Below are 27,184 nucleotides of genomic sequence, written 5' to 3'. Positions count from 1 at the left end.
GGTGGTCAGTATGTGTCATAGCCACTGGTTGGATGTACAGACACTTACACTTAGCTTTTTCGCCTTTTATATATACTGGTAGTACTGGAAGTCATAGCCACAGCCATCAGACAAGAAGAAGAAATAAAAGGCGCCCTTATTAGCTGCACCAGTCTGCACCAGAGAGATGCAAATTAAAACAACAACTAGGTATCACCTCACACTTGTCACAAACAACATGATATTGTACCTAGAAAACCCTAAAGATGCCACCAAAAAACTACTAGATTTAATAAATTAATTGAGGAATATAGCAGGATACAAAAATCAACACCCATAAATCGATGGCTTTTTTATGCACCAATATTGAATTCTCAGAAAGAGAAACTAAACAAACAATCTCATTTACCATTGCAACAAAAAATTAAGATACTTAGGAATAAAGTTAACTAAGGAGGTAAAAGACTTGTACTCAGAAAACTACAGGATGTTGGAAAAAAGAGATAGAGGAAGATATAAACAAGGGAAAAAATATACTATGTCCAAGGATTGGTAGAATCAACGTCATTAAAATATCCATATTACCCAAAGCAATCTCTAGATTCAATGCAACCCCTATTAAAATACAAACAGCATATTTCACAGATCTAGAATAAATACTTTAAAAATTTATATGGAACTAAAACTAAAAAGACCCCAAATATCCCCAGCAATTTTGAGAAAGAAGAATAATGTTGAAGGAATCACAATACCAGATATCAAGTTATGCTACAAAGCCACTGTAATCAAAACAGCCTGGTACTGGCATAAGAACAGGCATATACATGAATGGAAGAGAATGGAGAATACAGAAATCGACGCAAGCTCAATTAATATTTGACAAAGGAGGCAAGAGCATACAATGGAGTCAAGACAGTCTCTCCAATAAATGGTGTTGGGGAAAATTTGACAGGTACATGCAAAAGAATGAAAGTAGACCACCAACTTACACCATACACAAGAATAAACTCAAAATGGATAAAAGACTTAAGTGTAAATCGTGAAACCATAAAATTCCTAGAAGAAACCATAGGCAGCAAATTCTCAGACATCTCTCATAGCAATATGTTTATGGATAAATCTCTTATGGCAAAGGACACTAAGGAGAAAATAAACAAATGGGACTACCTCAAAATAAAAAGCTTCTGCACAGCAAAAGAAACTACCAATAAAACGAAAAGGGAGCCCACTGCATGGAAGAACATATTTGGCAATGATACATCTGATAAATGGTTAATGTCCAAAACATGTAAGGAACTCATACAACTTAACAAAAGGAAGACAAACAATCCAATTAAAAAATGGGCAAACTGCCCAAGCCGGTTTGGGTCAGTGGATAGAGCATTAGCCTATGGACTGAAGGGTCCCAGGTTTGATTCTGGTCAAGGGCACATACCTCGGTTGCAGGCTCCTCCTTGGCCATGGCCCTGGTCAGGGCTCGTGCAGGAGGCAACCAATCAATATGTCTCTCTCACAGTGATGTTTCAGTCTCTCCCTCTCTCTTCCACTCTTCCTAAAAATCAATGGTAAAATATCCTCAGGTGAGGATTAACAACAACAACAAAAGAAACCCCCACACAAACAAAACAAAACAAACAAAATGGGCAAAGGACCTAGACACTTCTCCAAAGTGGAATACAGGTAGCCAAGAGACATATGAAAAAATGCTCATGGTCATTGATCACCAGAGATGCAAATTAAAATCACAATTAGGTATCACATTACACCTATCAGAATGGCTACTATCAACAAAGCAACAAATGACAAGTGCTGGTGAGGATGTGGAGAAAAGGGAACTCTAGTACACTGCTGGCAGGAATGCAGACTGGTGCAGCCATTATGGAAACAGTATGGAGTTTCCTCAAAAAATTAAATATGGAACTGCCATTTGACCCAGTGATTCAGCTTCTCGGAATATACCCTAAGAAACCCTGAAACACCATCAGAAAGAATGTTTGCACCCCTATATTCATAGCAGCACAATTTACAGTAGCTAAGATCTGGAAACAGGCCATGTGCCCATCAGTAGATGAATGGATTAGAAAACTGTGGTACATTTACACCATGGGATACTAAGCAGCAGTAAAAAAGAAGGATCTCTTGCCCTTTGAGTCAGCCTGGGAGGGACCTAGAGAGCATTATGGTAATTGAAATAAGCCAGTAAGAGAAGGACAAGTATCACATGATCTAAGTTATATGTGGAATCTAATGAACAAAATAAACTGATGGACAAAATAGAACCAGAGACACAAGCATGGAACAGACTGCAAGGGAAGGTGGGAAGGAATCAAAAAAAGACACAGACAATAGGGTGGTGAAGGCAGGGGAGGGGGGAGGGACATATGTAATACTTTCAACAATAAAGATTAAAAAAAAAAAAGAATCTAAGAGGAAAAGGAAATCCAGAAGAGAGGCTGCAGTGGGTTCCTCCAGCTTGCCCGGCAGCAGGAGGGAACAGTGGGGTTGAGATGAGAGAGCATGAGAACCTGAGACCACAAGCCACAGGATGGACCTGGTGTTACCAGGACAGGTGAGGTTGTGATGGGGGAGGTGTGGAAGCCTCCTGGTGACCTGAAATCAGACCCACTGGTCCTGACCTCTGTGTCCTTCATTCTACCCACCCTTGTTCACTGGGGTTTTGCTCTGAGCCAGGCACCTGGCTACTGAGATGCTAAGATCAAGCCCCTGACCCAGAAACCTCCTGCCTTACTGAGCTGCTCTGGGTGGGTGATGTCTGAGTGTTACAGAGAACCGGAATACATCAAGCAATGCTCAGAGAGTTTGGAATCACACTTTATTATTATGCACAGGGGCACAGAGAAAAATGCCTTTCAAATTCAGGGCAACGCTACAAGCAGAACTTCCCTTTTTTACTAAAGAGCCAGCCCTACGTGTGCTTAGTGGTTATCTCGCCGGTGGCCTTGAGAACAACACGGTTCTGTCCAATTAAAAAATGCACCTGGCATGGCATTGAGAGCATGGGCGTATCTAGTCTCTGGGATACAAGGTCAGACAGCTAAGTTTATCTTCCTCATCATTCAAGCAGGCTAAAGCAGGCTAGAAAGCAAAGTTACTATTTTATTCTTATTTTTTAACATATTTGATTTTTTTTTTTACTGAGAGGAAGGGAGAGGGATAGAGAGTTAGAAACATCCATCAGCTGCCTCCTGCACACCCCCCACCAGGGATGTGCCTGCAACCAAGGTACATGCCCTTGACCGGAATCGAACCTGGGATCCTTGGGTCCTCAGGCCAACGCTCTATCCACCAAGCCAAACCGGTCAGGCATAAAGTCATTATTTTTTTTAGAATAAGAGGCCGTCTAAAAAATGGCAGAGAATTCCAAACAGTAGTTTTACAAAATGAGGGTTACCTTCTCACAAGTACCCGTCCATGAGCCGGGGAAGGGAAGGCGGGAGTAGAAGCTGGGAGTGGGCAGAAGGCCACAGTAGGGAAGATGGGGGGGCATTAGCCCAGGGATCCTGGATTCTTTTGGTTACAGGCCCAGAATCTGGAAGGGCGTGGACTTCTTCCCCCCGCCCCCCTGAAGTGAAAGTCAGCCTAGGTGAGTCATTCATTGCCTTCTCCTCGGTCTCCCCCATCTTGAGCTCAGTCCGGGGAGCCTTTTGCAAGCAGAGCACCCCGCACCCGGCAGGCTGAGGGAGTCGCCCCCTCCCCTGAAACACACGGAAGACCCGCGTCGGGTCTGCCGCGGGGACCAGGAGCGCTCACGACCGCACGTGGCCACGGGGAGTCCGAGCGCAGATGGCCTCTCGCCGCGCAGTGGGGCGCGCCGCCACCCTGAAGGCACAAGGGGGAGCGGGGCCTCGGCCCTGGGCCCCCCGCACCCTGATCCTTTTCCTGGTGCTGGTGAGTGCCCGCCGCCCCTCCTGGAGGGCGGGTGGGGGGCGGGGGGCAAGGAGACCAAACGGGGTTCTTGAGGGGCATGCCCGGGCCTGTGCCGGACCAACCTGAGCACATTCTGGAGAAGGGGGAGCGGGGAGTGTCGGCCCCGCGAAAGCAGAGACAGGGAACCCGCGCTGCTCCCGGTCCCCGGAAGGACCAGTCATTTCAGGGGGAAATCCACAAGGAAACTCGCGGAGCTTCCTTTCCCTTTTTCATTCTTGTTCAGCTTGTAAGACTTGGCTGTGGCCGGTCGGTGGGCCGACAGCCGGCCAAATGCCGCTTTTCTTCGCATTTGACCGCATTTTAAATCCCGACTCTCCACTTGCTTCCAGTCCCCGCGCAGTGCGGGCGCGCAGCCAGAGGTGTAAGGGCGGCTCGAAAAACGCCGCCCCAGGGCACGTCCAGTTCATTCTGTTCAAAAAAGTAACACTAACGCCAAACCGTGTATCACAGCTATCACGAAAGTTTAGTTCTTATTTTAAAAAGGAATCCAAGATTCAGAGAAGCGATATCTATAATCACAAAGTAACTTGTGTTTCCCGGTGCATGTGGGCGCAACCTGTGTCGACCAAGTAAAAACATCTGAAGGAGGCGGCGGGGGGAGTGGAGCCCGAGGCGTCTGGCACCCCAAGCTCCTTTCCTGCTCCCTCTCAGGCTTGGCCTGTTGTTGCGCTTTTATGTTGTGAAGCTCCTGGGGAAGGATCGCTTGTTATGCTGGGAAGCTCGCGGGGAGTCCCGGTTAGAGGTCCGTGCCTCCATGCAGACTTCTGCTCCGTGTAGCACCAGCACAGCCTTTATTGTGGGTAAAGCAGACGCGGGGGAACCAGTGCAATTTGCTCTTGACTCTTATGACTATCTCTTTAGATAGGTGGTTCTCAACCTTCCTAATGCCGCCACCCTTTAATACAGTTCCTCATGGTGTGGTGACCCCCAACCATAAAATTATTTTCGTTGCTACTTCATAACTGTCATTTTGCTACTGTTATGAATTGTAATATATTTAAATATCTGATATGCAGGATGTATTTTTATTGTTACAAATTGAACATAATTAAAGCATAGTGATTAATTACAAAAACAATATGTAATTATATATGTGTTTTCCGATGGTCTTAGGCGACCCTTGTGAAAGGGTCATTCGAACCCCAATGGGGTTGCGACCCACAGGTTGAGAACCACTGCTTTAGATGATACCTGGTGTTATAATAATCATTATGGTACTTAATGTTAGGACCTTAGAATGTAAGATTTAAAGCATATAACCGGCCAAATGCTGCTTAAAGCATGTAACCCATGCTTTAAGTCTTACATTCTAAGGTCCTAACATTAAGTACCATAATGATTACTATAATACCCTGTTTATGATTTTGCTAATTCCAACAGCATGGTGTTAGCTTGCTGGCCCGTTGTCTGGCCCGCATGTCCCTGTGTATGGCACAAATCCTCAGAAGTGAACTTGCTTTGTCAGGGGGTTAATTTTATATTTTCATTTAGGTAATGACAGGTTGTTCTCCAGAAGGGCTGATACATTTTTCACTTAAACCAAGAGTCCACAGTTTTTCTGTTTCCCTACAGCCTTGCCACACTGAATTTTAATTCTTTGTAGAAAACGGAATACCATTTTGTTGTGTGTGTGTTTTGTATTTTTCTTTCATAATTGAGATTTTAGCTTGTTTTAGGATAAGTATACAGATATTTCAATTCATACACAATTCTTAACATACGTACCACAAATGTAAAGTCATGTCGTTGTGCTTCTTTTCTGAAGTTATTCCAGTGACTTCCAGCTTCAAATGTGGGGCTATTTCTTAGTAGAGTATCAAGTACCAAGATCTTCAAATGTTGATACCCTGTTATATCCGTCCCATCAATTCACAACGTAATGTCATATATGCTAAATAATCAAATTTTCAGTCTTTCACTGCCCATAAAGTTACTAGGAAAACTGGATTACCACACCAACAATGTCACAGATGCACAAAATTCTGACAGGGAGAGCCAAGATCAAGGAGTGGTTTTCTTTAGGAAACACTTCTACCAATAACATGGGAACAGAAGTGATTGAAAATGTTCAGGACATAGTAAATGCACGACTGGCTCCAAATTGCCATTTAGTATGCTTTGTATTATCTAATCTAATAATGGACAAACATGGTAATTAACCATACCTCCGCTACCCTTCCCATTGGCTAATCAGCAGGATATGCAAATTAACCCAACCAAGATGGTGGCCGGCAGCCATGCAGCTGAAGCGAGCAGGAGGTTTGCTTGCTCCAGTGATGGAGGAAGCCAAGCTTCCTCCCTGCTGCGGCCGGGCTCTGAGCTCCACTCTAAGCAACAAAGTTACAATTATAGAAGCTAAACAAACCCCAGATGCCTGCTTTCAGCAGGCCATGGCCTGGGAGTTGGAACGGCAACAAAGTTTCAATTATAGAAGGTAAATAAATCCCAGAATATAAAAAAAAAAAAAAAAAGGAGAGGCTGGGAGCTTCAGTCGCCAGCTTGGCCAGACTGAAAATAGCCCTCAGCCCCTTATCTAGACTGGCCAGGCACCCCAATGGGGACCCCCACCCTAAAGGGGGTGTGGACAGCCTGAAAATAGCCATCAGCCCCTCATCCAGGTTGGCCAGGCACCCCAGTGGGGACCCCCACCCTGAAGGGGGTGTGACCAGCTGCAAACAGCCATCAGCCCCTCACCCAAGCTGGCCAGGCACCCAAGTGGGACTCTCACCCTGATCCGGGACACCCTTCAGGGCAAACCAGCTGGCCCCCACCCGTGCACCAGGCCTCTATCCTATATAGTAAAAGGATAATATGCAAACTGACCCTAACAGCAGAAAGACTGGGAATGACTGGTCACTATGACACACACTGACCACCAGGGGGCAGACGCTCTATGCAGGAGCTGCCCTCTGTTGGTCAGTGAGCTCCCACATGGAGGAGCTCTGCTCAGACACAAGCCAGGCTGATGGCTGCCATTACAGAGGTGGTGGTGGGAGCCTCTCCCACCTCCTCAGCAGCGCTAAGGATGTCCGACTGCAGCTTAGGTCTGCTCCCCGCTGGCAAGTGGACATCCCTCGAGGGCTACTGGGCTGCCAGAGGAATTTCTGATTGCCAGCTTAGGCCCAATCCCCCCGAGGAGCAGGCCTAAGCCAGCAGGTGGTCATCCCCCGAGGGGTCCCAGACTGTGAGAGGGTACAGGCCAGGCTGAGGAACCCCCCACCTCGAGTGCACAAATTTTTGTGCACTGGGCCTCTAGTAGGATATAAAAACAACCCCATCTATGGCATGTTAAGCTGACATGCAGAACAACCAACGTTCTGCAACCAACATGCAGAATAGTCAACATCCCACTATTTTCTGGTTATACCAAAAAATTAAACAACCAGCAAGTGATTTCACCTCTTTAACAAAAAAAGAAAAAAGGATTTCCACTTTTCCATAAGAAAAATGGGATGAGGTGGAATTCCCTCATTCCTAAAAAAATCTCTAGAGCAGTGGTTCTCAACCTTCTGGCCCTTTAAATACAGTTCCTCATGTTGTGACCCAACCATAAGATTATTTTCGTTGCTACTTCATAACTGTAATGTTGCTACTGTTATGAATCATAATGTAAATATCTGATATGCAGGATGGTCTTAGGCGACCGCTGTGAAAGTGTCGTTTGACCGCCAAAGGGGTCGCGACCCAGAGGTTGAGAACCGCTGTTCTAGAACGACTAAAAAGCTTGCATTTACAAAATGGATGATAAAAACATTCTTCTGGATTGTACAAGCAGGGAGGCAGGGACCACGGATAGACATGACATTTGACATTAATCAGACTTGGCCTCTCTTTCTCCTGCCTCCTCTGAAGCTGGACCCTCCTTGTTTCCGCAGGTAGATATTTAGGTTCCTGGTGGCCCCCTTCGGCCTGTTTTATGTTTGCGTCCCCTTTCCCTTCTGTTTGCACTTTTGTCTGCAGATTTAGGAGCTGGTGAGGCTGACAACCTCCCCAACCTCTTGGGCTCCTCCTTCGCAGCCCCCTGGGCAGAGCTGGCCTTCCTCTTGGGCATTATGGTGGTGGTGGTGGGGGCATAGGAGGGCGTGTGTGTGTGTGTGTGTGTGTGTGTGTGTGGACAGGGGGGATAGGAGGAGGTGGGCGCTTGCTGGGGCTCAGGGGATTGGCTTGTGGGTGCCTGAGCCTGCAGCTTGCCTGGAGCCTGGGCTTCCGGGCCTGATGCCGCTTCTCCCGCCACCCAAGCTGCTTGGACCCACCTGTGGTGGTTTTTGCTTCCTCGTGGCTAGTAGAGATTTCCAAGGATCCAGGAGACATCTGAGCCTAGGAATGACAACCAGGAGACCCAGATTACACAGCAGGGGAGGGTGGCAGGGGGACTGGAATCCCAGCTGTGCACTTGAACTATGTCACCTGGGGCCAGTTATGCTCCCAGCCCTGCCTGTAGTGGGATGAGCCCATGTCCTTGGTCTGTTGGAAGGATGACATCAGATGAGGCCCAGTGCTGAGCGCTTCCCTGCCTCCAGGTCCTTGCTCTGCACTCGCTGGAATGGCCACCTTTCTGTGGGAGACTGTGGGAGCTCAAACCACGTCCTCAGGGTTGGTGTCGGTGTTCTGGTGCTGGGGGGGCCAGAGGGCACATGGTTTCCACCCAGCAGTGGCTGCACCTGTTTGCGTGGGACCGTGGAATCAGCTCCTTGAGGAGGGAGGTGTGCAGAGGGGCCAGACGTCCAGTGATGCAGTGGTGGCGCTGCAGGGGCACAGGTGCGTCCAAATGCTTTCAGCCGTCCCTCTGGGGGAACACCGAGGCCTCAGTCCCCATCTTGGACCACATTCCCCTTGCCAGGGCTGGCAGAGAAGCCTGGCAACACCTTCCAGGTAAGGGTGGGGAGTGGGCGGCAGGAATGTGCACTGAGTAGCTTTGGGCATCTTGGGTGCTGCACTCAGCTGGGCACTGTGCTGCCATTATTCCCTATCATTTTTCTAACAACCTGGGAGATAGGGATGGTTTCCCCTACTGTACACAGGAAGAAAGTGAGTCAGAAGGAAACAATTTTATTATTCTTTTGCCTGATTTCCTTTATAATAGCAGCCACCTTGGACCTTTACTTTTTGGGGAATATTTGCTTTTGTTGTGTTCTAGTCACAGTTAAACGAACTGCTAAATAATATGATCTCCTGATATTTGCTTTTAAATTTTATGCCTGGGCTACCTACATTTGCCTTATTTGAGAGTTAGATTCATTAACTACTTACGACTAGGCATATTTTGAAAAACATGAAATGGCCGCAAGCACACACTGGCTTGTGCTAAGATGGCAAACGGAAGTTAAGGGAAAGGGAAGTGAGAACTGTAGAGCGCTGTTAATATAGTTTTTTTACAGTACGGTCCCCGCCTCCTCTCATGATTACTGTAGAGTGTGAGAACTTTCATAAGCCCTAGCTCCTCCCTAGACATATCGGACTGATTAGGCTTTCTTTAAGGTTCCAGTCAGATTTTATCAGTTCCCCCATGTTGATCGAGAACATTCTCTGAAAGCATTGCTGATTAACAGTCACGTCTTCCAACTTAAGCAGTTTTTTTTTGCCCGTCAATGTCAGGAAGGACCTCTCCTGGGTGTGGCCTCTTCCGTCAGAGAGGAAGTGCGTGGGTTCAGTCCAGGGGTAACAGGGAACAGGTGCAGAGCATAATAACAAACAAGAAGAATTCAAAAGAGAATTAGGACAGCATAACAACAGAGTCTACATCAATTTAAACTAGGAGCTCAAACCTGCAGATAATGAAACACAGACCATTATTATCTTGGATTGATCAAAGTTCTTTTTTTTTTTTAATTGATTTTTAGAGAGAAAAGAAGGGAGAGAGAGAAACATCCATCTGGAAGAAAAACATCGATTTCTTGCCACCTGCTCATGTCTGACTGGGAATCAAACCCACCATCTTTTGGTATAAAGGACGGCTGCCTCCTGTACACCCCACACCGGGGGTGGAGCCCACAACCTCCTGGTTCATAGGTCAGCGCTCAACCACTGAGCCATCAACCACTGAGCCATCAATCACTGAGCCATCAACCACTGAGCCATCAACCACTGAGCCATCAATCACTGAGCCATCCCATCAACCACTGAGCCATCAATCACTGAGCCATCAACCACTGAGCCCTCAACCACTGAGCCATCAATCACTGAGCCCTCAATCACTGAGCCATCAACCACTGAGCCATCAATCACTGAGCCATCAACCACTGAGCCATCAACCACTGAGCCATCAATCACTGAGCCATCAATCACTGAGCCATCAACCACTGAGCCATCAATCACTGAGCCATCAATCACTGAGCCATCAACCACTGAGCCATCAACCACTGAGCCATCAATCACTGAGCCATCAACCACTGAGCCATCAATCACTGAGCCATCAACCACTGAGCCATCAATCACTGAGCCATCAATCACTGAGCCATCAATCACTGAGCCATCAACCACTGAGCCATCAATCACTGAGCCAAGCCGCTGGGTCTTTTTTTCCTTTAATCCCCCCCTCCTTTCCACAATAGCATAGGAAATAGAAACAAGGACATGTTCCTTCCAAGGAAAAGAGAAAAGAGAAATGTTTAGTAAGAATTAATAGTAAGAAAAGCAGATTCAGTTTTTCTGGTAATATGTTTCCTTCAGAAGTCACCTGCGTTAATTTTTGACAGCTGCAGTTTCCGGTCATCAGACTGAGGGACGTTCCTGTCAGGGTCTGCTGCCTTCTGTAGGTATGAATCCTGTACCCACTCTACTTCCTGGAGTTTAGCAGCACACAGCTTAGTCAGCAGTACTTGGTAAGGGCCCTTTCAGTAAGGCTGGAGGGAATCTTTTATGAGATGTCTTTTTCAGTAAAAAAAAAAAAAAAATCTCCAGGTTGTAGAGTGTGGATTTTGAGTTGTTCATTCCCTTGGAGGGACTGTGAAAAGATTGTCCTCCAAGGAAATGATTATTTTCAATAGAAGCAATTAAGCCTTTACAATATTGAAATATGTTTCCTTTATATTGAAATAGGTTTCCTTTATATTGAAATATATTTCCTTTACCAACTGTGGATCCAAAGAAGCAGCAGCCAAACGCATGGAACGTCCTGTAATTATCTTGAAAGGAGAAAGCTTATGAGTCCCAAAAGGGGTGGACCCGAGATTTAAAATGACTAGTGGCAATGCTTTCGGCTAAGGTATTTGAAGAGTTTCTGCAAGTTCTGCCAATTGAATCTTTTTTTTTGTTTTTAAAGATAGGATTTTTTCTTTTTTAATGAGGATTGAGCCTACAACCTGGGCATGTGCGCTGATCTCGAATTGAATCCGCGATCTCTCAGTGTATGGGATGACACTCAACCAACTGAGCCACACCTTCAGGGCTGCCAATTGAATCGTAATAATGTCATTAGTACGTTCAACTAAACCTGAGAATTGAGGATGGTAATCACAGTGAAAATGTTGTGGAACCAGCCAAAGAGCACAGACTTGTTGTAGCACTTGACCAATGAAATGGGTTCTTTGTTCATTGAAGTTCAAGAGGAGTCCCCCAAGCAGGAACCCTCTTCTCTAACAGGACTTGAGCCACTGCAAAGGCATTTGCTTGTCTACAAGGGAAAGCTTCAGTCCAGTGATAAAACATATGTATCATGACTAAAACTCATTTATATTCATGAGATGGGGAAGCTGTATGAAATCTATTTGCCAAACCACAAAAGATCCAGTAGGCAAATTTAATAGGCTTCCCTGGGCTGTGTTTGAGGTGGGTACTTTTTGCGGCCTTGTTAATATCTCCCCACCAATATTTATTCATGAAGCTATCATTTTGTCAGTGGACCAGTGGTTTAATGCATGGAGAGTGGTCAGGAGCAAACATTTTAGAGTTCTTGGCAGGACTGGGTTGTTATTTGGCTTGAACCAGAGCTTTCTCTTCTTGTTAAACCAGAAATTGTTGGATTTCCAATCTTGTTTTACTTCTTTTTGAAGCCAGTTGTTGGGATTCTCTGGCCAGTTTTTCTAAGTTTTCAACTGGGGAATCATCTCTTTGGACCATGACAGAGGTTTGACTGCTGCTGACACCTTTAAGGGCATTCTTAGCAGAAATGTCAGCAGGGTGGTTTCGTTTACCTTCCAGAACGTCAAGTCTAGAATGCCATAGAATCTTAATAATACGGTTTCCCTGAGCCATTGGAGCCATACTATAGTCACTGCTGACTATATAGTATCCTCGGGGACTATGGTGACCCCCATGTTTTTGAGTGAGAAACCCAAGGGTATCCCCATCCTTCTCATGCACGAAAGTGATAAGGGGCCCTGTCTGGGTTGCTTAGTTGGTTGGAGCATGGTTCCATGCACCAAAAAAGGTTATGGGTTCGATTCCTCGTCAGGGCACATACCTGGGTTGTAGGTTCGATCCCTAACTGGTGCACGTACAGGAGGCAACTGATTGATGCTTCCCTCTCACATGGATGTTTCTCATTTCTCTCTCTCTCTCTCTCTCTCTCTATACCTCCCTTCCACTCTATCTAAAAGCAATGGAAAAATATCCTTGGGTGACGACCAAAATAAAAAAATAAAAACAAAAAGACATATGAAGTCAAAAAACAAACAAACACAAAACTGGGGTGAGGGTGGGTTAAGAATGTTAACAGAATTGTCTAGTCTGCAAAACATATACAGTTTGTAAAGGAAAAAATGGAAATAGAAAGCAATAAATGTTTGTGTCAAGTGACTATTTTATTGCCACGGAAGGACAAAACTTTGGGGATGAGATGGACTGAAGGAAAAACTCTAATGTAATTGCAATAAGGATGGTAGAGAAGATAAAAGAGGACACTCCCTTCAAGGTGAGGCCTGGGCACAAGGAATGAGCCCAAAATAGCAGCCACTGGCTGGATTGGAGGTCTAGGAGAGAAAGAGTCTTCATATGAAAGGAGAGTAAAAGGTAAGGATGGAGAGGCTGGTAGAGGTGAGGCTATAGGAGGCAAAGACCAGAAAGTGAAGGCTTTCCTCTGTTGTAATATAAACAACAATGTGTTAGAAATACGTAATGTACTTCATAGTTTTAAACTCTCTTTCCATGTGTTGCTACCTTTGAGCAAGAAACCATTCCTGTGTGTCTGCTGAAACTAGAGGTGCAACCACTAGAAAAGAATTTGCTACCAGGAGGAAAAGATGGTTGACAAAATTTGGGGGGCCCTTGACTACATTTGTTATTATTTTATTTTATGTTTTAGGCAAAATTATTAAGACATTAAAGTCCACTGCATTATTTTCTACCTCTTTTGGTATGTCTAAAAAAATTTACAACATAAAACAAATATAGGAAGAAAGGGAGGAAACGAGGGAGGAAGGAAACAAAGAAGGAAGAAATTAAAGGAGAGGGTACAGTTCCCTTATCACTGCAGACAGTTGACAAGATGTCTCAGATTCCATCCTTCATACCAACAGGGGTTTGGATCTGTGTGGTTATTGTCTTGACGAACCTTTAATAAACCAGTACCCCTGCAATAAGCCAGTCTGAAGGAAGAGGTGAGGCTATGGAATAGCCATCAAGACTCCTGGAAATGTGGGCACAGCTCTCAGGGAAGACAGCTAGAACCTTCAACAGCCCAGTGTTCCATTTATGGCAGAGCTACTCCTACCCTACGACTGAAACAGTGTACATGTCTGAAGGCTGTGACTGTGTCCCTTTACAATAGGAAAACTGAGGGTCAGGAAGACCAAAAGTTGTCCCTGACTGTCCGTGCTCATCTTCAGGTTTTACCATCTCTCATCACGCGTGCTCTTGCTCCTCCATCCCTGTGGACACACCACTCCCCTCCCTGCCCAGTTATTGTAAAAGGTCTGCCCTTTGACAGCTGTCCCTCTCCTCCACACATTGGACCCAGGACTCCAGAATTGCCCATTTAGTGTGTTTCAGTGCCTCTGGCTGAGGGCCATTACCAACCACCAATCCTCTGAACCAGGCTCATCTACTAGCAGATTATTTTCCAGTGGAGGAGGGTTGATAATAAGGGTTCTTTTACCTTTCTTTTTATTTTGTACATCAAATCTGAAATGTGCTGTAACAGACATTCTTTTTTTCTTTTTTTAATGAAGAAGTTGAATGTTTTATTATTAAGCCTTCTTGTTTTCCTGCAAGGCTGTTGCTTCACTATAAAAATAACACCAGCAAACTCTGTATTTTGCAAAATTAAGATGGCATTATTTGTCATCAGACATTTGTTAACAATGAAGAAAAACTTTTCTCCACTGCCAAATCCAGAGATGGATGTCAACAAGTTACAATATGATATAAGGTTTAATAGATAACAATGTTATCCTTGAATTACATAGTGGGATTAGAGGGAGCATATCTCAACATAATAAAGACCATATATGACAAACCTACAGCCAACATCATATTCAATAGACAAAAGCTAAAACCACTTCCCTTAAGAACAGGAACAAGAAGGGTGTCCACTTTTATTACTCTTATTCAACACTAGAGTCCTGGTGGATGGATGCGTGCACATTGAAAGGAAATTAATTAGAAGAAACATTTTAATATCCCTATTTACCCTTTCTCTATAACTGTCAACCAAATTCATGATTGATAATGACAGATCAAACCACATGCATGCGATTGGTGCCAGTGAGAGCTTCATATGTATCGTGTATGTGCGAGTCAACTTAGCCTTTTATAGATATAGGGTAAACTTGTTTAATTACACCTGCTTTCTGATTTAGCTAAACTTTTTCCAGCCCTGTGAAGCACCCCAACTTTTCTTTCAGGTAACTGTCAGCAACACAGCAGTAAATATCAACACGAAGTAAGTTATGATTGTAGATCCCGCAGGGAAAACAAAGAATAAAATATTTAACTGTAGCAGTGTTTGACTATAATTCTGCACAGTGTGAAAACCTGAAGTCATTTTCAAAGTCGACCATTTGTTACTTCTTTTCAGTTGGGTCAAGTTTCTAAACTTTCTAAATCTCCGTTTTTCTGGCTAATGAAAAGAAAATAGGATTCTTCCAAGTCTCCTATCTTACCTACTCTGGGACTTCTGTGAGGATCAAATGAGATGAGGCACGGGAAAATGCTTCACAAACATTTGGTTAAACTGTAAAATGTTGCACCTGGCTCTAAAGCAGGTCATGTTCCTGGGCTGAAGAAACTCTAAAGAGGCTAGTTGCTAGGGAGAGGAAGCTGGGCGTTGCTACGTGATGTTATTACCCAGTGCCCACAGCCTCCGTTTCCGGGCTGGGCTGGGCTGTGAGCTGTATTTTGTGCCATGGGATCTTGGCAGCATTGGCTTCAATCTGGTAGAGTGTCGCTCCGGGGTGGTGGCAGGGCCTATGGCCCACTTGGGGGAAGTCGAGTGTTGGTTTGTCAGCCAGGTGTTGGTTTGTCCATGGTGCCGTTTATTTTAAAATAGCCAGTGCACATCAAGGCAGCTCCTGCCCCCCGGTGGTCAGTGTGTGTCATAGCTACTGGTCGGATGGACAGACACTTAGCTTTTTCGCCTTTTATATATACTGATAGTACTGGAAATCCTAGCCACAGCGATCAGGCAAGAAGAAATAAAAGGCATCCACATTGGCTGCACCACTCTGCACCTGAGAGATGCAAATTAAAACGACAATTAGGTATCACCTCACACTTGTCACAAACAACATGATATTGTACCTAGAAAACACTAAAGATGCCACCAAAAACTACTAGATTTAATAAATTAATTCAGGAATATAGCAGGATACAAAAATCAACACCCATAAATCGATGGCTTTTTTGTGCACCAATATTGAATTCTCAGAAAGAGAAACTAAACAATCTCATTTACCATTGCAACAAAAAATTAAGATACTTAGGAATAAAGTTAACTAAGGAGGTAAAAGACTTGTACTCAGAAAACTACAGGATGTTGGAAAAAAGAGATAGAGGAAGATATAAACAAGGGGAAAAATATACTGTGTTCAAGGATTTTGGTAGAATCAACATCATTAAAATATCCATATTACCCAAAGCAATCTCTAGATTCAATGCAACCCCTATTAAAATACAAACAGCAGCCGTAACCGGTTTGGCTCAGTGGATAGAGCGTCGGCCTGCAGACTGAAAGGTCCCAGGTTCGATTCCGGTCAAGGGCATGTACCTTGGTTGCGGGCACATCCCCAGTCGGGGGTGTGCAGGAGGCAGCTGGTTGATATTTCTCTCTCATCGATGTTTCTGACTCTCTATCCCTCTCCTTTCTTCTCTGTAAAAAATCAGTAAAATATAAAAAAAAAATACAAACAGCATATTTCACAGATCTAGAATAAATATTTTAAAAATTTATATGGACCTAAAACTAAAAAAAAGACCCTGAATATCCCCAGCAATTTTGAGAAAGAAGAACAAAGTTGAAGGAATCACAACACCAGATATCAAGTTATGCTACAAAGCCACTGTAATCAAAACAGCCTGGTACTGGCATAAGAACAGGCATATGGATGAATGGAACAGAATGGAGGACACAGAAATCAACGCAAGCCATTACGCTCAATTAATATTTGACAAAGGTGGCAGGAGCATACAATGAGTCAAGACAGTCTCTCCAATAAATGGTGTTGGGGAAAATTTGACAGGTACATGCAAAAGAATGAAAGTAGACCACCAACTTACACCATACACAAGAATAAACTCAAAATGGATAAAAGACTTAAGTGTAAATCGTGAAACCATAAAATTCCTAGAAGAAACCATAGGCAGCAAAATCTCAGCCATCTCTCATAGCAATTTGTTTATGGATATATCTCCTGTGGCAAAGGACACTAAGGAGAAAATAAACAAATGGGACTACATCAAAATAAAAAGCTTCTGCACAGCAAAAGAAACCATCAACAAAACAAAAAGGGAGCCCACAGCATGGGAGAACATATTTTGCAATGATACATCTGATAAACGGTTAATGTCCAAAACATATAAGGAACTCATACAACTTAACAAAAGGAAGACAAACAATCCAATTAAAAAAATGGTAAACTGCCCAAGCCGGTTTGGGTCAATGGATAGAGCATCGGCCTATAGACTGAAGGGTCCCAGGTTTGCTTCTGGTCAAGGGCACATACCTCGGTTGCAGGCTCCTCCCTGGCCTGGGCCCTGGTCAAGGCTCCAGCTGGAGGCAACCAATCAATGTGTCTCTCTGACATTGATGTTTCTGTCTCTCCCTCTCTCTTCCACTCTTCCTAAAAATCAATGGTAAAATATCCTCAGGTGAGGATTAACAAAACAAACAAACAAAAAAAAATGGGCAAAGGACCTAAATAGACACTTCTCCAAAGTGGAATACAGGTAGCCAAGAGACATATGAAAAAATGCTCAAAGTCATTGATCACCAGAGAGATGCAAATTAAAATGACAATTAGGTATTACCTCACACCTGTCAGAATGGCAACTATCAACAAATCAACAAATGACAGGTGCTGGTGAGGATGTGGAGAAAATGGAACCCTAGTACACTGCTGGCAGGAATGCAGACTGGTGCAGCCATTATGGAAAACAGTATGGTTTCCTCAAAAAATTAAATATGGAACTGCCATTTGACCCAGTGATTTTGCTTCTAGGAATATATCCTAAGAAACACTGAAACACCATCAGAAAGAATGTTTGCACCCCTATGTTCATAGCAGCACAATTTATAATAGCTAAAATCTGGAAACAGCCCACGTGCCCATCAGTAGATGAGTGGATAAAAAAGCTGTGGTACATCTACACCATGGGATACTAAGCAGCAGTAAAAAAGAAGGATCTCTTGCCCTTTGAGCCAGCCTGGGAGGGATCTAGAGAGCATTATGCTAACTGAAATAAGCAATTAAGAGAAAGACAAGTATCACATGATCTAAGTCATACACTGAGTGGCCAGATTATTAAGAATACCCCATCAGTACTTTGTTGGGCCACCTTTTGCCTTCAATACTGCAGTGATTCTTCTTGGTATTGACTCCACGAAATATTGAAAGGTGATGGGAGGAATCTGACACCATGCCTGTTGAATAGCACTGTCCAGTTCTGTGAGATTTGATGGTTGTGGAACCAGCTGACTGATAGCTCTTTTATCTTCGTTCCACAAATGCTCAATTGGATTGAGATCTGTGACTTTACCTAAGCAAGGTAAAGTCTCCCTCATGTTCTTGAAACCACTCCTGCACAATACGAGCACCGTGGCATGGCCCATTGGAAGAAGCCATCTCCATTGGGATACGCCATCAACATGATAGGATGAACTTGATCAGTAATGATACTTAGGTATCTTGTGCTATTTAGACGTTGTTCCACACGAATTAAAGGGCCCAAATCATGCCAGGAAAACATGCCCCAAACCATAACACTGCCCCCACCAGCTTGAAGGGTTGTACTCATGCGTGTGAGGTGCATGCTTTCATGCTGTTTCTGCCGATGCAACTGGAAACGTGATTCATTGGACCACATGCCTTTTTTCCAATGCTGGACTGTCCAATCCTTCTGTTCCTGTGGGAATTGGAGACGTTTTATCTTGGTAACTGCAGACAGCAAAGGTGTTCGAAGAGACAGACCTTCAGCTTCCATATCCCATATGATGAAGTGTGCGGCTAATTTGCCTACAAATGTCAGGTGATCATAATAACCTGGTCACTCAGTGTATGTGGAATCTAATGAACAAACTAAACTGATGGACAAAATAGACCCAGAGACATAGAAGCATCAAACAGACTGCAGGGGAAGGTGGGAAGGGATCAAAAAAGACACTAACAATAGGGTGGTGAGGGCCTGGAAGGAGGGCAGGCGAGGGAAATATGTAATACTTTCAACAATAAAGATTTAAAAAAAAAAAAGAATCTAAGAGGAAAAGAAAATCCAGAAGAGAGTCTGCAGTGGGTTCCTCCAACTTGCCCGGCAGCAGGAGGGAACAGTAGGGCTGAGATGAGAGAGCATGAGAACCTGAGACCACAAGCCACAGGATGGACCTGGAGTTACCAGGACAGGTGAGGTTGTGATGGGGGAGGTGTGGAAGCCTCCTGGTGACCTGAAATCAGACCCACTGGTCCTGACCTCTGTGTCCTTCATTCTATCCACCCTTGTTCACTGGGGTTTTGCTCTGAGCCAGGCACCTGGCTACTGAGATGCTAAGATCAAGCCCCTGACCCAGAAACCTCCTGCCTTACTGAGCTGCAAAGTGACTCTGGGTGGGTGATGCCCGAGTGTTACAGAGAACCGGAATACATCAAGCAATGCTCGGAGAGTTTGGAGTCACACTTTATTATTACGCACGGGGGCACAGAGAAAAATGCCTTTCAAATTCAGGGCCACACTACAAGCAGAACTTCCCTTTTTTACTAAAGAGCCAGCCCTACGTGTGCTTAGTGGTTATTTCGCCAGTAGCCTTGAGAACAACACGGTTCTGTCCAATTAAAAAATGCACCTGGCATGGCATTGAGAGTACAGGCGTGTCTAGTCTCTGGCCGACAAGATCAGACAGCTAAGTTCATCTCCCTCATCATTCAAGCAGGCTAAAGCAGGCTAGAAAGCAAAGTTACTATTTTATTCTTATTTTTTAACATATTTTATTGATTTTTTTTTTTTTTACTGAGAGGAAGGGAGAGGGATAGAGAGTTAGAAACATGGATCAGCTGCCTCCTGCACCCCCCACCCCCTTACCGGGCTGTGCCTGCAACCAAGGTACGTGCGCTTATGGGAATGGAACCTGGGACCCTTCAGTCCTCAGAACAACTCTCTATACACTGAGCCAAACTAGTTAGGCCATAAAATTATTATTTTTTTTAGAATAAGAGGCCATCTAAAAAATTGCAGAGAATTCCAAACATAGTTTTGCAAAATCGGGGTTACCTTCCTAGGAGTACCGGTCCATGAGCCCAGTACCCGTCCATGAGCCGGGGGAAGACAGGAGTAGAAGCTGGGAGTGGGCAGAAGGCCAAAGTGGGAAGATGGGGGCATTAGTCCTGGGATCCTGGATTCTTGTTGAAAGGCGATACCTTGGTTACCCGCCCAGGATCAGGAAGGAGGAGGGAGTGGACTTCACCCCGGTCCCCCCCCCCCCCCCCCCCCGCCCCGCCCCGCGACATGTAAGTCAGTCTAGGTCTAGGAAGTGAGTCATTCATTGCCTTCTCCTCAGTCTCCCCCATCTTGAGCTCAGTCCGGGGAGCCTTTTGCAAGCAGAGCACCCCGCACCCGGCAGGCTGAGGGAGTCGCCCCCTCCCCTGAAATACACGGAAAACCCGCGAAGCCTCTGCCGCGGGGACCAGGAGCGCTCACGACCGCACGTGGCCGCGGGGAGTCCGAGCGAGATGGCCTCCCGCCGCGCGGTGGGGCGCGCAGCTGCCCTGAAGGCACAGGGGGGAGCCGGGCCCCGGCCCTGGGCCCCCCGCACCCTGATCCTTTTCCTGGTGCTGGTGAGTGCCCGCCGCCCCTCCTGGAGGGCGGGTGGGGGGCGGGGGGCATGGAGACCAAACGGGGTTTTTGAGGGGCACGCCCGGGCCTGTGCCGGCCGGACCAACCTGAGCACATTCTGGAGAAGTGGGGCGGGGGGTGTCGGCCCCGCGAAAGCGGAGACGGGGACCCGCGCTGCTCCCCGTCGCCCGGAAGGACCAGTCATTTCGGGGGCAAATCCACAAGGAAACTCCCGGAGCTTCCTTTCCCTTTTTCATTCTTGTTCAGCTTCTAAGACTTGGCTGTGGCCGGTCTGTGGGCCGACAGCCGACCAAATGCCGCTTTTCTTCGCACTTGACCGCATTTTAAATCCCGACTCTCCACTTGCTTCCAGTCCCCGCGCGGCGCGGTGAGGGCGCAAAGCCAGAGGTGCAAGCGCGGCGGAAAAACTCCGCCCCAGGGCACGTGCCTACATTCCTGCTGTTAAAAATAGAAACACTAACGCCAAACCGTGTATCACAGCTATCGCGAAAGTTTAATTTTTATTTTAAAAAGGAATCCAAAATTCAGAGAAGCGATATCTATAATCACAAAGTAACTTGTGTTTCCCGGTTCATGTGGGCGCAACCTGTGTCGACCAAGTAAAAAATTTGAAGGAGATGGTGTGGGGAGTGGAGCCCGAGGCCTCTGGCACCCCAGGCTCCTTTCCTGCTCCCTCTCAGGCTTGGCCTGTTGCGCTTTTATGTTGTGAAGCTCCTGGGGAAGGATCGCTTGTTATGCTGGGAAGCTCGCGGGGAGTCCCGGTTAGAGGTCCGTGCCTCCATGCAGACTTCTGCTCCGTGTAGCACCAGCACAGCCTTTATTGTGGGTAAAGCAGACGCGGGGGGACCAGTGCAATTAGCTCTTGACTCTTATGACTATCTCTTTAGATAGGTGGTTCTCAACCTTCCTAATGCCGCCACCCTTTAGTACAGTTCCTCATGTTGTGGTGACCCCCAACCATAAAATTATTTTCGTTGCTACTTCATAACTGTCATTTTGCTACTGTTACGAATTGTAATGTATTTAAATATCTGATATGCAGGATGTGTTTTTATTGTTACAAATTGAATATAATTAAAGCATAGTGATTACTCACAAAAACAATATGTAATTATATGTGTTTTCCGATGGTCTTAGGCGACCCCTGTGAAAGGGTCATTCGAACCCCAAAGGGGTCGCGACCCACAGGTTGAGAACCGCTGCTTTAGATGATACCCTGTGTTATAATAATCATTATGGTACTTAATTTTAGGACCTTAGAATGTGCGTGGATTCAGTCCAGGGGTAACAGGCAACAGGTGCAGAGCGTAATAACAAGAAGAATTCAAAAGAGAATTAGGACAGCATAACAACAGAGTCTACATGAATTTAAACTAGGAGCTCAAACGTGCAGATAATGAAACACACACCATTATTATCTTAGGTTGATCAAAGTTCTTTTTCTTTTTAATTGATTTTTAGAGAGAAAGGAAGGGAGAGAGAGAAACATCCATCTGGAAGAAAAACATCGATTCCTTGCCTCCCATTCATGTCCGACTGGGAATCAAACCCACCAGCGTTTGGTATAAAGGACGGCTGCCTCCTGTACACCCCACACCGGGGATGGAGCCCACAACCTCCTGATTCATAGGTCAACGCTCAACCACTGAGCCATCAACCACTGAGCCATCAACCACTGAGCCAAGCCGCTGGGTCTTTTTTCTTTAATCCCCCTTCCTTTCCACAATAGCATAGGAAATGGGAACAAGGACATGTTCCTTCCAAGGAAAAGAGATAAGAGAAACATTTAGTAAGAATTAATAATAAGAAAAGCATTGTCTAGGCCAGATTCAGTCCTTCTGGTAATATGTTTCCTTCAGAAGTCACCTGCGTTAATTTTTGACAGCTGCAGTTTCTGGTCATCAGACTGAGGGACGTTCCCGTCAGGGTCTGGTGCCTTCTGTAGGTGTCACTCCTATACCTACTCTACTTCCTGGAGTTTAGCAGCAGACAGCTTAGTTAACAGTACTTAGTTAACAGCCCTTTCAGCAAGGCTGGAGGGAATCTTTTATGAGATGTCTTTTTCAGTAAAAAAAAAGAAATAATAATAAGTCTCCAGGTTGTAGAGTGTGGATTTTGAGTTGTTCATTCCCTAGGAGGGACTGTGAAAAGATTGTCCTCCAAGGAAATGATTATTTTCAATAGAAGCAATTAAGCCTTTACAATATTGAAATACGTTTCCTTTATATTGGAATAGGTTTCCTTTATATTGAAATATACTTCCTTTACCAACTGTGGATCCAAAGAAGCAGCAGCCAAAGGCATGGCATGTCCTGTAATTATCTTGAAAGGAGAAAGCTTATGAGTCCCAAAAAGGGTGGACCCAAGATTTAAAATGACTAGCAGCAATGCTTTTGGCTAAGGTAAGGGTAGGCAACCTTTTTGTGAGTGCGTGCCAAAACCAGCAAAATCTCTGACTCAAAATTCTTCTGCGTGCCAACCTTAATTTTTTGAGAACATGTTACGCCTACTTGATATCTCTTAAGGTGTATGTATGTGAAGAACCTTGAAGAAATAATAAAATTCATTTGAGCGACAAAAACACCGTATATGATGATGAAAAATAGATTTATTTTTTAATGCATACATGTACACTGATAGTTTGACAGAAAACTTTATGACTCCGTTTGATATTATCAGTGGGACTTTTGCTGCTGCATCACGGATGACAGAGATTTTACATCAGGTTTATATTTCGTGACCTTCAGAGATATGCACGAGCTACTACTTTCATCCGTCAGGCTGAAAGTCCAGTGAGAAAACATATGTTTCAAGACTAAAACTCATTTATATTCATGAGATGGGAAAGCTGTATGAAATCTATTTGCCAAACCACAAAAGATCCAGTAGGCAAATTTAATAGGCTTCCCTGGGCTGTGTTTGACACTTAAGGTGGGCACTTTTTGTGGCCTTGTTAATATCTCCCCACCAATATTTATTCATGAATGCTATCATTTTGTCAGCGGACCAGTGGTTTAATGCATGGAGAGTAGTTAGGAGCAGACATTTTAGAGTTCCTGGTAGGACTTGGTTGTTATTTGGCTTGAACCAGAGCTTTCTCTCCCTATTAAACCACAAATTGTTGGGTTGCCAATCTTGTTTTACTTTTTTTGAAACCAGTTGTTGGGATTCTCTGGCCAGTTTTTCTAAGTTTTCAACTGGGGAATCATCTCTTTGGACCATACCCTCAGCTCAACTGCTGTGTTTAAAATACACATTTTAAATCTTTACAGACACTAAAGTAAAAAAAATACAACTTTCTGGGTTGTAAACATGGTAGTACCAGAGTATTGTATAGTCACCGTTAAATAAAAGCCAAAACTGGAATGTGCAGAAAATAGGATTTGGTTAATTTGGGGACTCATTTTTATTTGTCTTAAACTTTTTAAAAAGGATTCCTGGAGTAGATTGGTATATTCTGTTAAAGACTTACAGTGATCCATTTTGCTCACACTGTTGCATCACAAGGGACTCACCCAGGGACCATGACCTCCGGTGTGTGTATATATTTACAAAGACAAAACAAACCACCCATTGGGATAGAAGGTAGCAATCACAAACTAAAGACCGTGGCTTGTTTAGGTGCAATACCCTGATTTCCAAAGTTAGTTGCAGTGGGTCTTACTGTTTTGTGACAGGATTTATTCAGACTGCTGTACTCTTCATTTGATGTAACAAAATGCTATTAATCTGAATATTTGTAAATAAAGTACCTGTATCCAGATTAAATTTAAAAAAAAAAGAAAGAAAGTAAGGGCAGCATTCTTAGCAGAAATGTCAGCAGGTGGTTTCATTTAGCTTCCAGAACATCAAGTCTAGAATGCCGTAGAATCTTAATAATACGGTTTCCCTGAGCCACTGGGGCCATACTATAGTCACTGCTGACTATACAGTATCCTCGGGGTCTGTGGTGACCCCCATGTTTTTGAGTGAGTAACCCAAGGGTATCCCCATCCTTCTCATCCACAAAAATGGTAAGGGGCCCTGGCTGGGTAGCTTAGTTGGTTGGAGCATGGTCCCATGCACCAAAAAAGGTTATGGGTTCGATTCCTGGTCAGGGCACATACTTGGGTTGTAGGTTCGATTCCCCAATCGGTGCACGTACAGGAGGCCACTAATTGATGTTTCTCTCTCTCTCTCTCTCTCCCCCCGCCCCTTTCTTTCCCTTTCCCTAAAAATCAATAAAAATATATCCTGGGATGAGGATTTTAAAAAAAAAATGAAAAAGGGAATCTGATAGTTAGGATGCCCAAGAGCAGGGGGGCTTATTAAACTCTCCTTTAAGCCTTTAAAGGCTATGTCACCTTGTTTCTCCCATAAAATTGGATCAGGATTGTCGTTCTTTGGTAAGACATTTAGAGGTTTTGTCATGAGAGAGAGATGTGGGATCTGATTTCAGCAACAGCTTACTAGCCCAAGAAAACCTTGCAATTGACACTTAATTTGGGGCCTTGGGAAACTTGGTGTATGTAGTGCATTTGACAGCTGCAGTTTCAGGTCATCAGACTGAGGGACGTTCCCGTCAGGGTCCGGTGCCTTCTGTAGGAGTGAACGTAATAAATGGTGGTCAGTGTTTTCCTTCCAGATTGATGTTTCTAGAGATTGATGTTCCCTTCCTTTCTCTCTGAAAATCAATTTAAAAAAAAAAAAAGAACTCTGATCAATCCAAGATAATAATGGTCTTTGTTTCATTATCTGCAAGTTTGAGCTCCTAGTTTAAATTCATGTAGACTTGGTTGTTATGTTGCCCTAATTCTCTTTTGAATTCTTCTTGTTATTATGTTCTGCACCTGTTAAAGGTGGGCCATGCCCCACTTTAGAGATGTTTAGATGGGGCATGGCCAAAAAAAAGGTTGGGAATCACTGGTTTACAGCAAAGAAAGTAAGGGTTTATTTTCAGGAAATGGCCCTCACCTGGAGACACAGATGAGCTATTGTTCAAAGATCTGGCTCTCCAATGGCTTCCAGGAGAGCCAGATGTCTCAAATATTGAACCTGAATTGGGATGAATTGTAATTTTTTCTTAGAGACCTTATGTTCCTTTAGGCCAGAAGTTCTAACAGATGGATGCTATCTTCCTGTGAGGAGACCTGAGAAGAGGAGCAAACAAGTAAATCATTCACAAATTGCAATAAGATGAAACCTTTAGGGAAAATGATATAATTTAAATCAGTCTTCAGAATTTATGACAATAAGAAGGGCTATCAGGAAAACCCCGAGGCAAGACTGTCCAGGTGGAGTGTTTTCCTTCCCAAGTGAAGGCAGGAAGGTATTGGCCACCTTCATCAGCTGGCATAGTAAAGAATGCACTACGCACATCAATTGTGAAGAATTTGGTTCCAGTTGGGATAGACGCTAGCAGCAGATGAGGGTCAAGAACAACAGGGTGTCAAGGGATAACAATGTGGTTTATTGCTCAGAGGTCCTGGACAAATGTCGACCCTCATCCCTTTGGCTTTCTCACAGGTCAGATAGGAATGTTACAAGGACTAGTGCACAGAATAATCATGCTACCAAACGGGGAGCAGGCCTCCGGCGCTGGTAGTGTGTGGGTTCTTGACTTAGTGCAGGGAAGATTTCACAAATTGAGTCCAGCTGATTTGGGGAGTACATTGATTGCAGCTGGGGACAGTGAAACGAAGGAAGGGCTGAGGATAGAAGAAGCAACCGGAGAGAGCCTAGGTGGGGCTGCTTTGTCTTTTTAGAAACGTTACAGGGAAAAAGTGGGCCACACTAGGCTGTATGAACTCACCAGGAAGTAAAAAATCACAGACAGAGTGAGTCAGCGTGGGGCTTACTGTAAGTTGTCAGAGGTTTGTGGGAGGCACATCTCACACAAGAGCGTGAACCACCCAATCATCACGCTTACGGACTACAAAAGGATCAACAATGAGAGCCTCTTACCGGACAGAAACAAAAGGAATAGGTTCGGAGATATGAGCCTGTTGAGTTTATTTGAAATCTCCACTATTTGAACCGTTTTAGTGCTTCAAGGCAGGGCGTTTTATGACAGTGGGTTGAGCAACAAGTGCAGCACCAGTGCCAATTTGCAGAGAAATCTCTCCAAGCCGATTAAGAGGAAGGATTGGGAAAGTCCCTGTTGTACCTCAGAGCCCCATCGCCGGGGGGATCTTGAAAAGGCTGGTTATGTTACCGCATTAAAGGGGTCTACTTGCCTGCATGCATCAAAGCCCAACGAGACACGAACAAGAGTTTCCAGCAGTGGTTCCCAGCATGGGGCACATGCCTCACAGGAGGGCAATTTGATTTTTAAGGGGGGCAATTCGAGAATGAGTTATTAACTGATTTTTTTACATTTCTTATGGTTCTAGGGGGCCTCATATACAGTATATAAATATATATTGTGACATATTTATGCATTTCAGTTCCCTAGTATATGTTTTGAAACTTTCTTTGCTATTTTTTCATATCCCTTCATATTATTATTATTTTTAAACAATTTCTTAGTGATTTCTTCCTCAGTACTTCAACTGTCCTTTCGTTGTGTTATTTTTCTCTTTCATGGATGCCATGTTCTTTGGAAGCTTGTTTAGGCCAAGTTAATGGCCTTTTAGGCTTCCTCCACATGAATAGGAGTTCACTTTTTGGATAATAAGAATTATATGTCAAAGGGGGGCATCGGGATTTTAGAGATGCTTAGGTGGGGCATGGCCAAAAAAAAGGTTGGTAACCACTGGTTTACAGCAAAGAAGTAAGGGTTTATTTTCAGGAAGTGGCCCTCACCTGGAGACACAGATGAGCTAATGTTCAAAGACCTGGCTGG

General features: G+C 44.5%; 1 protein-coding gene and 1 non-coding gene across 6 annotated transcripts in view; one reads left to right on the top strand and one right to left on the bottom strand.

Moving 5' to 3' along the window:
* Positions 1-3,591: 3,591 nt before the first annotated feature.
* The window catches only part of TNFRSF10B (TNF receptor superfamily member 10b), a 53,900-nt gene continuing 30,307 nt past the window's right edge, over positions 3,592-27,184 (top strand). For 4 of the 5 annotated variants that reach the window (XM_036314713.1, XM_036314712.1, XM_036314711.1 and 1 more), the window contains exon 1: positions 20,039-20,342. In XM_036314713.1, coding sequence (XP_036170606.1) covers positions 20,238-20,342 — 105 coding nt within the window. In that variant the 5' untranslated portion in view covers positions 20,039-20,237. Of the gene's footprint in view, positions 3,889-20,038; positions 20,343-27,184 lie in introns of those variants that run through there. The other variant, XM_036314710.1, reaches the window with a different exon arrangement.
* LOC118659524 lies at positions 26,181-26,284 on the bottom strand. Its single transcript, XR_004968625.1, has one exon. It is a non-coding gene; the product is annotated as a small nucleolar RNA U13 (small nucleolar RNA).

This window comes from Myotis myotis, unplaced genomic scaffold, assembly GCF_014108235.1.
Source record: "Myotis myotis isolate mMyoMyo1 unplaced genomic scaffold, mMyoMyo1.p scaffold_m19_p_6, whole genome shotgun sequence".
Lineage (NCBI taxonomy): Eukaryota > Metazoa > Chordata > Mammalia > Chiroptera > Vespertilionidae > Myotis > Myotis myotis.
This window is presented reverse-complemented; position numbering and strand designations above follow the sequence as displayed.